Source organism: Caloenas nicobarica, chromosome Z, assembly GCF_036013445.1.
Source record: "Caloenas nicobarica isolate bCalNic1 chromosome Z, bCalNic1.hap1, whole genome shotgun sequence".
Classification (NCBI taxonomy): Eukaryota; Metazoa; Chordata; class Aves; order Columbiformes; family Columbidae; genus Caloenas; species Caloenas nicobarica.
In genome coordinates this window covers 109673706-109686864 of record NC_088284.1, presented here as the reverse complement: position 1 = coordinate 109686864, position 13159 = coordinate 109673706, and the positions used below count along the sequence as shown (strand labels likewise).

Below are 13159 nucleotides of genomic sequence, written 5' to 3'. Positions count from 1 at the left end.
GAACCAGCTGCGCTTTCCCAGGCAGCTCAGAAACAGGCTGAAGGGTCCTATCCCTTTTTCCAGGAGAAAAAGAAAATCCCGAGTTTTTACACACTAATTCATTTGTTTTTCAAACCCCTGTGATACCATCACAGAATGCAGCCACATATTGCTGCGGGGACGTCTGCCATGGATGCTGGCGACCAGAGAAGCGCAAAGAGCTGGAACGACATCTCCCCACTTCCACCTGAACCAGGTGGATGTCCTGCAAAACAGCAAAGCACCGCTCCATCACTGCCACGATTGATAGAGAACAGAGGGGTTCTGTGCCTGGTACAGACACCTGATGAGAGAGGAAACCTTTAAAATAACTGGAAAAGGGAGCTATTGCCACATTTACAATCTTTTATAGCTCTATAAAAGTTGGACAGAATCAAGCTGAGGGACAAAGACAAAATACTTGCTACTCCAATGTTTGCTAGTGAAAGACGTGCTATATCCAAGATGCAGAACAAGAATACAGATCATGATCATGCAGGCAAAACATCTTTTGCCTATTGCAAAATGTCATTTAGCAGGAAAAGTGTATATAGAATCTATTGAAAATTGATTTACTGATTCAAGGAAATTATTGCAATTGATTTAATTTCCAGCAAAGAACAGCAAGAGGAAGCAGAAAAACAGCAGTTGCATACAACAAATAAAGAGCAAGGCTTTTAGAAATTAGCACCACTAACAGAGATTTTCAGACAAGCTGGGACTGTGGGGAGAGATTCACAAAAGGCTTTATCTAGGTCAAAAGTTTCCAGTAACTCCAGATTCTCACACACCAGTTGCTATATACCTGCACAGCACGGGGCTCTTGTAGGGCTGCGCAAATTACGACGCAATAGCAGATGAATGCGGACACAACAATACTTAGAAGATATTTATCAACATGTTGACTGACCCAACTAAATTCAGGAGAGTGGAAAGTATATGAAAAAAAGAAATGAAAAAGTTGGCAATGGCTTACATGATGAAGGGAAAATGAAAGTAATATTGATGGTCTCAACAAAACAAGCATAACTTGCCCTTATCAGAGCTGTAGTTATGAGCAAGAGCAGTCAAGTGACAAACAAAAATTTCACCAGATAACAGTTTTTAGGACAGAAAAAATGAAGCTCTCCCAATCAGGACTCCCACGATTCACTGTCTTCGAGATTACCAGCTTCATCTAAACCCAAACCCTGGCATGATCATTTTAACCATTAAAGTGCGGCGTGTTCATACATGACTCCTTCAGTTTATATTTAATCTGATTTTAGCTCACATAGATACTTTCCAACAAAATGTTTAACTGATTTGAGTATGACACGTGAAATTGTTTTGAGACCCCACATCAGATGTCAACTGAAAATTCATCAAGCACAAAGCTAAACTAGAGAGACCCTTGAAGGCCGTACCCTGGGTTGAATGTAGGCACACGAATCATACAAAACTAGACTCTTCTGTGGGCTGGGTTCAAATTTGACCTCTGTCAGCAGGGACAAAAATTGTCACGATTTCTCAATGTGAATAAACTGTATCAAGCTCCAACTTCAGCTTGAGTTTACTCAAGGATTGTATAGACCTGAAATAAACCCAGCTAGACAACAGATAGCGTCAAGACCTGGGTTTACAGTTTTTGTAGAGGAGCTGAGAAATCACTAAACAGACCCGTTCTATGCATGGTGTGCATCAGCCTTTCCGACAAAACGTGTGAAAAGCCCATCTCAGTGCTGAGCATGGGGACGTACGTGAGAGCAGGAGGTAAATCTCTGGAATGGCTTTGTCAGTCTGGTACCACCCGTGAACACTACAGTTGCTAATTTTTCTTTTCTAAAGGAAAAAGTATAACCCGCAGAAATAGCTCTAAAATGCTGTTATTGCCTCAATGGCACTTGGAAATTTGAAAACCACAGATGAGAAAGGAACTCTTAAGCCTCCTATTTGAAAAATACAGCCAGATAAATCTGAGCTGAGAAGGTTAATAATGAGTTCAGCAGAATCAGAAATTAATTGTCTTCTGTTAGGGCCACATACAGTTTGGAATGGTGAGACCAAGCACCATTTTCTTCATGAAACCGTGGAAGGAAAAATATGAGAGAAGAATGAGAAGCATGTAATCATCCTGGCTTTACAAGAGCAGGTAGTTCTGCAGACCTGCCAGGGCAGGGGACAGCAAAGCGCATTCAGGGCTGTCCCTTCCCAGAGAAAAGGGCCATGGAAAGATCCTTATACCGTTAGCACACTGTGGGTTTAATGAAAGGCAACTGCTGTAACATGCTGTGGGTTTAATGAAAGGCAAGAGCTATTTTCAGATTCCACAAGCGGCTCTGTAACAAAGAGGAGTTGCAGACACCGTCCCCGTCCCCACCGGCCTGCCGTCCCCTTTCATCGCCCTGGCTGAGCCGGCTCAGAAACCGTCGCACTCGCAGCCGGCAGATGAAGGTCAGGCGCTCAAAGGCTGGGTCTAAACACGTTCAGCTGCTATGGCTTGAATTAAATTGATACTAAAATGGTCTCTTTTTTTATTAAAGTGCTATAATCATTGTGGCTACAATCCCTCACCATGGTGTAAGTAGTAATAAGCTGGTACATGTCACCATTGCTGATAGCTGTCAGAACTCTTTTTTCAGAACTGGGAAGCCAAATAGAACTCACAATTATTCTCAAAATGGAAGGATAACCCCTTTTCCAGGGTAGAGACATGAAAGATTCATTTTCTTCTCTGTTCTGTCAGGCCATATTGCAGATTTATTTAATGCATTATGTGCATTGCATTAGATTTCAGAACTCAAAAAGAGGGTTGCAAGCTGTGTGAAAATTTAAGGTAAAAAATTTAGGGCTCCTGTGAAGCCACTGGCAAAACTTAACACAAAAGGGTCAGAATTTCACTCTTGATCTTTCTCTTCAGTGGTCGTAAAGATTTTCATCTAGTAATTGTGCCTGTGGGCTGGCTGGGACTCATGCTGCAAATACGACTTCTGCTCTCGCACTGAAAAGTTTCAGAAGTTGAGCTGCTCTCAGTACCACACACCAACCGCATTGATGTGCTTACAGCAAATTATCTTTTGACCCTCACAAATATGATCTGGTAGAAGTTCTGTGAGGCAATGATGTGCTTTTTGGCTCTCTAGCGAGATACTGTTTTGGGTTTTCTTTTGTGGAAAACGTTATTTAAAATCCTTCAGAGCACAGCCATTTTTCTAACAGCCAGTAGTGACAAGGCGTAGAGCTGAACGGTAAGGTTTGGATCTTTGCTGTCCCAAAGCTGCTCCACGGAGTGCAGCACTCAGACGTGGGGCTCTCGGCTTGCGTCACGACTGGGGCAAGAACTACAGCTCCGAAGAAAGTATCTTCACCTGAGCCCCACAGCCCGGTGGCCCAAAGGGACCCATGGAGGGACGCAGGGGCATGAAGGAGGCTGGTGAGAAAGGGGAGGGCGCGAGCGGTCAGCGGGGCGGGCAGAACAACCTTGGCTGGAAGGAGGAGAGCAGGTGGCGCACGCGGGTGGTGTGCAGTGGAGAACCGGGTCAAGTACAAGCATGGAAAGAAAAATTGAGGTAGAAGACATTTGTGGCAGATGCACTGAACCCCCCCAAGCCAAACCAGAGCGGTTTGGTTGGGCTGCACAGGAGGGAAGGGCCTGAGCTGCAGCCGGGCCAGAACTTTCCTTCAGGAAAGCCCCACGGGAGCAGGACGGCCCCAGACCCCGAGCAGCGGTGCGTGCAGGGGCTGGGGGCCTTCCCCATGTGCAGGGGCTGGGAGCCTTCCCCCCCGGACCCCGAGCAGCGGTGGGTGCGTGCAGGGGCTGGGGGCCTTCCCCATGTGCAGGGGCTGGGGGCCTTCCCCCCGCACCCCGAGCAGCGGTGGGTGCGTGCAGGGGCTGGGGGCCTTCCCCATGTGCAGGGGCTGGGGGCCTTGCCCATGTGCAGGGGCTGGGGGCCTTCCCCATGTGCAGGGGCTGGGGGCCTTGCCCCCCGGACCCCGAGCAGCGGTGGGTGCAGGGGCTGGGGGCCTTCCCCATGTGCAGGGGCTGGGGGCCTTCCCCCCGGACCCCGAGCAGCGGTGGGTGCGTGCAGGGGCTGGGGGCCTTCCCCATGTGCAGGGGCTGGGGGCCTTGCCCATGTGCAGGGGCTGGGGGCCTTCCCCATGTGCAGGGGCTGGGGGCCTTGCCCCCCGGACCCCGAGCAGCGGTGGGTGCAGGGGCTGGGGGCCTTCCCCATGTGCAGGGGCTGGGGGCCTTCCCCCCGGACCCCGAGCAGCGGTGGGTGCAGGGGCTGGGGGCCTTCCCCACCGTGTGTGATTTGGCTGCGAGCAAACCGCTTCATTCCATGAACAGGATGGCCTGGGGGAGCTGCTGTGAGCTCTGCTGAATAACTGGCTGTGTGTCTTTAGCAAAAGGAGGCATTTTCACCTAAAATCCCACCACTCAGTCCAGCTAGATATTTCACCACGTTTCACCGAAAGGTGCACACCCTGAGCCTATTTCCATGGCTGGATTTTCTCTGCGTAGACCAAGGACTCGGTGATTCCACTCGGGTATCACTACAGAAAGTGGATGAATGGGCCGATCTGCACTCAATTTCAGCTCTTAGCAGTGATCCAGTCAGAGATGCTTTATCTGTAAGGAATGGGCCAAACTAACCAAGAAACTGACTAGGGGAAATATTTAAAGTAAAAAAGACAAAACAAACAAAGAAAAGGAAAAGCAGTAATGAAAGAAAGTGACAAGGTGGTACTTTGTATCCACCCTTCCAGGACAGCAGGAGAAAGTATTTGCCTGTGTGGGAAATCCAATCAACAAGGACAGAAACCAGTGAATTAAGCGTCCACCATTTCATAATTTCTGTTATTAAGACATTAGAGAGTCTTCATAATGACAAGACGTCAAATAAAAGGTGGGGAACAGACATTTCTTGTCAACAAAAATTTTCTGGTTCTTAGGAAGATGAAACATTCTTTTTTTAAAAATTTTTTTGAGATTTGATAAGTAGAATTTTATTTTTAAAACCTGGAATTTGAATGACAATTAAAAAATTAAAAAACTAGGAAGAATAGAAAAATATTTAAAGTGTCAAAATGAAGCATTCAGAAAGGCCTCTGAAATGTGAGTTCAGGCTTTCTTAGGCTAAAAGAATTTTTATAAGTGACATAGGTTTTGAAAGTATTTAGTCAATCCAAAGTGCATTTAAAATACTCTCTGAAAAATTTTATGTAGTTCTGCTACAGTAAAATTGCAGAATATGGCTTATATTAATATACTTGGATTAACCCTTCATACAGTCAATGTAAACAATGAATCTATTGTGTTAGCAATATTCTTCTAAACATCGTACGTTTATCATACCCATACAGAAACACCATATCTGCACATTTCACTAAAGTAAGGGGGTCTGTGTCATGGGGGCACCCCAGAACAACTCCAAGAAAATAATAAGCTTAAAGCAACTTCAATGCGGAACTGAAATGGAAACCAAACCACAGACCAAACCCAAACAACAGACCCAGTGCAAACAGGTTGGGGGGGTAATCCGAAATCGGCCAGCACCCCAGAAGCATTTCACAAATGCTGGTGGGATGTACCCACTGGGGACATTGTCACCACAGGCCACCCCTGACAGGTGACCCCCTCCTGTAGCCCAGGGCCGGCCGCTCGCACTCGGGGTCCCAGCAGAAACAACCGCCTGTGTGGAGCCGGTGCTTGTGCTCGTAGAGGTTTTGCCACGAGCAGGTGGATGCGCTCATGCATCGGAGTAGGAGAATAATGCCAAGTGTGCTAAAATCTGCAGTCGGAGTATAAAGCAGAATTTGTGCCAATATTGCTAACCTAGGGCACATAAACCCCAGAAGACTGGCTTGAAGTGATACGGTTTGTAAGATGGCATTTTTCAGAATAAAATACATAAATGTGCAGTTTCTTTTGCATTAGTGATCTGATTTTCTTCTTCAGTCTGCAAGGAAATTTCTTCTTTTATAACCACAAATAGAGTTATTCTTTCATTTAAAAAATGTGACTTCAAGAGCAGGTACTTATTTTTGAAAATATCCTTTTGAACCTAAAGTTCTTGGGAGCTGAGAGAGAATTCAACACATTATCATTATATCCATGCCTGGCTCTCAGATTTGTCATCACGGGCCACTGCCAGAGACAGGACCCTGAGTCTGGTGGGCTTCAGCTTGCACACCTGTGACTGCTCTTATATACATACAGACCCTGTGTCCTCATTATGCTACAAATCCCAAGAAACCTCCCATTTATAACAAAGAAACATGACATTTGGAGTTCCTGCCTCCATTGGTGTCCTTTGCAGAGCTGTCAGCTTGGAGCACGAACACAGGACCCTTCACACATGCAAGCCATGCTGGTCTCTTGGAGATACCAACAACAACGTCCAGAAAATTGCTGCTGCCTCCTATTTTTTAGAATTTCATACCAGAACCTTGAACTGCGCATAGTCTCATGATCAGTTCACTTCTTTGCTCAGCAAAGGGGAAAAACTCAGCTCCCTTTTCCAAAAGAACGGGTGTCTCTCACAAGGAACCTTTCACTGCAGCTGTCAGTGTCATCGGGAAATGAAAACTTACAGCCAGATGCAGGAAAACCGTGTTCATTGTGTCACCACAACTCTATAGGCCCGGTCATCTGAGATGCAAACAAAATGAACATTTCTGGGATTTGTAAAAAAACAAGTAGTTAAGCTAGTGGGAAATGAAGAGGTGTGTGTCTGACACTGAAGAAACCCCACTTTGTAACTCACTTTGTCCTACTTTATAAGAATTCTTTCTGCAGCAGCTTTCTTGTCTCAGGAGCTGTTCCAAGGCTCAGAAGTGCCCCAGTTCTCCAGCACTGACTTAATTTCCCGTTTGCTTTTCTTTAAGCACACCTACAGGTAATTTGGGCTCGATCTCTCCAAAGCAGGAGTTAGTGCGGAATGGCTGGTCTGAGCGGTTTCTGACGTAGACAGGACACACAAAAATTCTGCTCAGCAGAGAAGATGTTTCCTGCTTCTAACAAAGACGGAGCATTGGTGGGCCAGATGCAAGAAAACACTGGGTTTTAGCAGCTGCATCCTTTAATGACGATTACAGTTCAGTAAATGTGACTCATAGCAGTTTGCATAAAAACTCTGAGTCTTTTCAGCTTTGGGCACAGTCTGAGCTGCTCCCTCCCAGGACATGCACAGCATCATCAAGGTTTCCCCTTTTCTAAGGGGGAAAACGGCAGGGAGGGGTTGCCTCTAGAAATCCTCTGCATTCCTGCATTGAACTTAGGGGGACTAGTGACTAGTTTGAATCAGGCACTTAATTCTTAGAGGGACAAAAACAGGTGAAATGAATGAATTAATGCTTGGGATTTAAGAACTTATACCGGGGAAATATACTACATCGCATCAGTCGCAAACAGGCTGTCCCACAGGGCTAGTGTATGCAGGTAGGGTACGAATAGCTTTGAAATTTCAGACAAGATATCTGTCAGTGAAATTCTTATAAGCATGAAGTTGAGTTCTGTCTGTCAAGTCATTCAACTAAAATGCGAGAAAGCCTCCAGCGAACGTGGAAGCATCGTGTCCTGGTTCCCCGGCCCAGCTGATGCACAGACCCTCCTCCAGCTCCGTGGCTGTTAACGAGACCCTGCGCGGCTCTGCAAACACAGCTGGACTGCAGAGCAGCACCGGTGTCTGGGGCTTCATCTGCCATGAGCTCTTAGGGTAAAGAAAGAAACTCACCTGTTCAAATCACGGTGTATGATGGGTTGTGTCAGGTTGTGGAGATACTCCATGCCTTTGGCAACATCTACAGCAATGATTAATTTAGACTGCAGATCAAGAGTTCTGTATTTTGGAAAAAAAAAAAAATACTCAAAGTTAATAAACACACAAGAATTATCTGTAAATTACTTTTATCTGTAACTTGTGGCACGCCAGCGGATTCACCTCTTCTGCTCGTGCAGCAGGGAGAAGAGCGACCCGCCGGAGATGTACTGCGTGACGATGGCGAACTGGCTGGGGTCGTCCAGGCAGGCGCCCACAAACTGGATGACACACGGGTGGTTCAGCCGGCACAGGATGGACACTTCGCGGCAGAACATGTCCACGTCCGATTTGGAGCAGTAGGTATTGGCCCGATAGCTTAGAATTTACACGACAGAAAACAGTAAAGCAAAAATATAATAAAACATGTTTTTTTAAAAAAATACTTTGGACTAGGTCATTAACCAAACAAGGCGGAAAAGTCAGATGAACTTACCGTTTGATTGCAACAATTTTATTTCTGCATCGTCCCTTATATACTTTTCCAAAAGACCCTAAAATAGTTTAAAATAAATAGGCATCAATATATTTATTAGGAACATAAGATATTTAAAATGGATGCATTCTTATTTCTGGTACCTGAGCCGATAATCTCATGGAACTCAATTTCAGAGAGCTGAAGATGGAAATGCGATGGCAAACCAGCACGGAGGAGGAGAACGTCTGCCTTTTCTGTGAAACAAAGCACAGATCCTATCTGTAAAACACAGAGTCACGGGGAAGGACAGAATAGAAACATTTAACTTCACCAAACCATTGCACAGGAAAGCTGATTTTCCTCCTGTAACTTGCTTGGCTGGTAATCCTGTTGCCTTTTCTTTCGGGAACCGTGGTAAACCCCAAGAGCAAATATGAACACTTGCAACGCTACTGTTGCCTTGGGCTTTCTTGGCTTTAAATGGTGTCACTGATGAGCGCTGCCCCATGGGCGGGTTCTGCCGGTACCACATCGTGGTCGCCTAAAATTCTTCATAGGGAGAACGAGCTCCTGATTGTCTGTGTACCTGGTGCTCGTTGCTGGTGCAGGGGACGCTATTCCGGATCTGACTGGCTCTTCAGTGACATGCGGAATCTAGGTTTTGCAACTTAATTTAATTAGCAAACGTTCCTACCTTGTTGATCTTTTTGGTTTATTACTATAAATTTTGTCAGAATATTTCTAAATGGAGCATTCCAATGCTGTGGTGTAAAGGATGTAAGGATTTCATCATATCCAGAGTGAGTATTTGAAGTGGAAAACTGAAAGCACCACAAAAAATGAAATATTTTAAAGTACAAATGTTCATCTGAATGTTTTATCTGTATGTTTCAGATTAACACAAATGATTTTTTGACAGAATGCAGACATTTTACAGTGGAATTCAGTAAGATATTAGTTTGCATTCATGCATACGTGTGTATTTCATTAGTACTGATTCACAATCACATCCTTTTCTCTAAATTAAAAAAATAATTAAAGTTAATGAAAATCAGATAAATATAGGAACTATCGTGATACCGAGCAACAAAGCTAAGTATATTGTTTCCTAAAATTATCCTAGGGAAATATAGCTGCTGCTTATGCACATCTTTAAGTTTCTGAACAATGAAAGTGCCAGGAATCATGAATCGTGTGTAGCACGTTCAGGCTGACTAACACCTTGGGTAAAAAGACCATACAAGTTCAAGTTTTCTCTTGCCATTGGGAGTACCTTTAGTCATGCTTTTAATCTTTCCTAGAGGAGACGGAACTGACACGTAGGAGCCATCTGAAACAAAAGAACAGAATACATTTTATGGAAGTCAAAGAAAGTATTAGCATGTGTACTGATAAATTAAAGGGGCAATGATTGATTAAAGAATGAAAAATAAAGGGGTTAAAATACACATAAGCACACAAACATGTATGATTGTGACGTGATATTGCTGTGTTCTCGAAAGTAATTTGTGCAGCGCCTCACCAAGGGCTGCTCAGCATCCAGCACCTCGGCTGCTCCACCTACCAGCGATTTCATCTCTCCTGTCTCTGTTCAAGCTTTTAACAGTCACCGGCAAAACCTCTACCTGGGTGTGGTAACCGCTTGCCAAAATAAATGAGGATTTTTGTAGCAAAAAGGATAATTAATTTTTTCCCAAGGGGGAATTAGATATTCAAAGATATTAAAAAACATGAAGGGAACTGATTATAGAAATATACCGAATGTCAGTAATCAAAGAAACATCAGAGCTAACAGCACAAAGAGAATGGCTAAACAAGGTCTGAAGGATATAAAAAGGTGTGGGTAATGATTACCAGAGATCAACCATCACCTCACAGCTTTTAGATTTTCTTTCTAGTGAGTAATACAGAGTGACAACTCTATTTTAAGATAAAGGACGGATTTTGACGTAAATAGGGGGTACCTGGAAAATGGGGATTCTCATGACACTAATTTTCTTTGTGCCAGACAGAATCGATCCAAAGCTCCTGCCATCCGTGGAACATTCCCAGAGACTCCAGCGGCCTTTGGATCAGACTCTTCAGTGAGAGAATAAAGCGATTTCTCAGACCCTACCTCCTCCAGGCTGCGAGTATTCATTACAGGGTGAATCATCTTGGGGTCTCTTATAATGCTTCAGGAGAGTCACAATGGCATCATGACCTAGGAAAGAAAGAGCAAATATAAGGATTTGCAGGTAAATGCAATAGTGGGGTTTGTTTGATTGATTGTTTTGGTTTTGTTTTTATTATTTAATTTAATTTTATTAATTGATTTATACAAAATCAGGGGATTTTAAAAAAAGGCAAATTGTGCTTATAAAACATGTAAACAAAGATACAATGGTGCTAGTCTGAAACATACTATGATTCTTAACTACAGAAATATAGGGAAATACCTGCCAATAAAACCAAGCATGTTATTTTCACGAGGCCACCTAATCCTAAAACGTGATATATGGTAGCAGGAAACCCTGCTACAGAAATTCTAGAATGGAAGCTGACAACAGTCTTCAACAGGCTTTACAGGGACAACCAGTGCCTGAAAATATTTCGTTTCTCGTGTCCTAAACGGGACAAAATTCCCCCCGGTGCTGCCGTGGCAGCTGCTGTGCTCCCGGTTCTCCGCGGGAACCGGGGCGGGGTGTGCACAGCGTCTCGCTCTCAGGTGTTTGATGCACGCAGTTCTGCTTGGCGGCATCCACAATTCTTTCCTAAACCTTTCAAAAATGAATTTTCCCTCAGCAATTTCATACAGAGTATTTTGCCATGATCAGATATTGGAAAGGCCTTTGGAACCCGTAGTTTTGCTATATGACAGTCATTCTCATCACAAATGGTGCCGCAATGCTTTTGGAGGGGGGGGAACGTCCCAGAGCCCCCCAGCTGTACCTGCTGCTGTCCCCATCCCCAGCACACCGGGGAGGAGCCCTGCGCGGTGAGCGGCGTCAGCGCCGCGGGTGTCGCGGGGACCGTCCCACGTGCCGCTCGCAGGGACGGCAGCAGCTGGACGAGCAGCAGAAGCGCTTGTGCTGAGGACCCGATGCTGCTCGGGTCGCGTTCCAAATGCTCCGCGTCATTCCTGCTCGTCCCGCCGCAGAGCTTGTTGGCATTTCTTTAAGGATGTTTTTCGCCAGTACCCTGATGAGTACAAACTTTTTGTCTTCTAGACAGCCAGGAAGAGAGCAGCAAGCCCACAAGTTAAGGAAGGGCTGTTTGCCAGATCTTCTGGAGTCCTGCAAACCACCTACAGCTCCAGCTCTGCAGGGTGCTGGAGGAAATAGGAGGCAGAGGCTTTTTGCTGACTCTCATCCCGGTACCAGAGCTGCCTCCACAGGACAACCCTGCTGCCTCCAGGGCTGCTGGGGACACGGGCTCACACCAGTGTCACCAGAGTGGAACAGCTCTTTGAAACACAGGAATTTAAACTAAGGACAGGTTTCTACAGGTAGCAGCTTTCTGGACATCCAGACTCAGAGGATTCTCGAACTAAATGTTCGAGGTGTTACCACCTCAGGTAACAGCAACGCTGACCCAAAGGCGGCCGCTCCGGTCCCAGGCAGCGCAGACGCTGTTTCCAACGGCCGTGCCAGCAAGGACAAGCTGAAGGGCGTCCCACAGAAATACAGGGCTCTCCAACACCCGTGAAATCCACACATGCATGTGAACATCAGAAGCATTTTCAGGAAGAAAATGACTCCATTTGCATGGAGTCAAAAGCAGGACGGAAATCTGACAGAATGCTGTACATACATCTTGATTTGATCCAAATTTGCAAGAATTTAAGATTACAGACTCTGATTCATTGCTCCTTTAATGCCTCCTTCAGTAATAAAATTAAAACTCCTCATGCGCATACCAGAGGGAGAAATAACCTTTTCTAAACAGGCTGTATGTTTTCTATTGTAGCAGCACATAAATACACCTGTCCTTGAGTTTGTGTTGAATTAAACTGATGTTTAATGGCATATTTGAGAAGATAGAGAAAAGGGCTGTTTTTTATAACCCCTTGTGCCAGGAACTGGAAAGCAGATGGTGAGAGCTCTCAGTCTACAGGCACTGAAGGGTTATTTTGTGCTGTCATCAGCTTCTTGTACTCTTCTCTCCTTCCTGGACTGTTTTTATAGATTTTGTAGCAGAAACTAGAAAATTGAAGTACCTTTCTCATAAGCCCACATCAAACAGGTCTGCTCATCCTTTTCTCCACTGGACCTGCTGGGATCACAGGCTACCAGATTCATATCAGCTCCATTATCCAGTAAAAACTGAACAAGCCGAATATGCCCATGGTAGCAAGCACAGTGTAGTCCTGGAACACCAGAGAAGGTTGTAAGCACGACCGCCAGAACATCACAACAGGGCTTGCAGCAACAACTATAAAGCGCAAATTGATTTCCTTGATAAAGGAATATATTATAAAAAAATACCTGAGGCAGTAGGTGAAAATAAAATAGTAATGCTGCAAGAACCACTCTATTGCCTGCTATACAACATGTCAGCATTTACTCTGCCACCTGCAAATCACATTTAACAACTTTGTACTCGAGGAAAAGCAACTAGAAATAAAGAAGGCTCTTTTATTTTGGGGGGGGGATATGGAGGTGTGTGGCCCTTCGGACACCACGTCCTATATGCCCATCCCTGGCAGAATAACACTTGGGCCCAGTTTTTAAAACTACTGAGAAGTCTAACAACATGAGAATCAGTTTACATCAGGTTTTGCCACTCACATACAAGCTAATGAGCCTGACACATCCTCACTGAACTCTTACCACTTCTGTGCCTGCCTGCAAATGTATTTCAAAAAATTTGAGATCTGTCTGAAAAGTAACGGGATGCTGATCATGGAATTATCCTGGGAATTACCCTGGAAATCCTGACTGTG

The 13159-nt window shown here is 45.0% G+C and overlaps 1 protein-coding gene across 5 annotated transcripts in view; it reads right to left on the bottom strand.

Annotated features, from left to right (window-relative positions):
• The window catches only part of TNNI3K (TNNI3 interacting kinase), a 50546-nt gene that overhangs the window by 19937 nt on the left and 17450 nt on the right, over nt 1-13159 (bottom strand). For all 5 annotated transcript variants that reach the window (XM_065655907.1, XM_065655905.1, XM_065655909.1 and 2 more), the window contains 7 exons: nt 12434-12583; nt 10352-10438; nt 9509-9565; nt 8397-8489; nt 8254-8311; nt 7941-8135; nt 7734-7838 (listed from right to left, as the gene is read on the bottom strand). In XM_065655907.1, coding sequence (XP_065511979.1) covers nt 7734-7838; nt 7941-8135; nt 8254-8311; nt 8397-8489; nt 9509-9565; nt 10352-10438; nt 12434-12583 — 745 coding nt within the window. The remainder of the gene's footprint in view (nt 1-7733; nt 7839-7940; nt 8136-8253; nt 8312-8396; nt 8490-9508; nt 9566-10351; nt 10439-12433; nt 12584-13159) is intronic.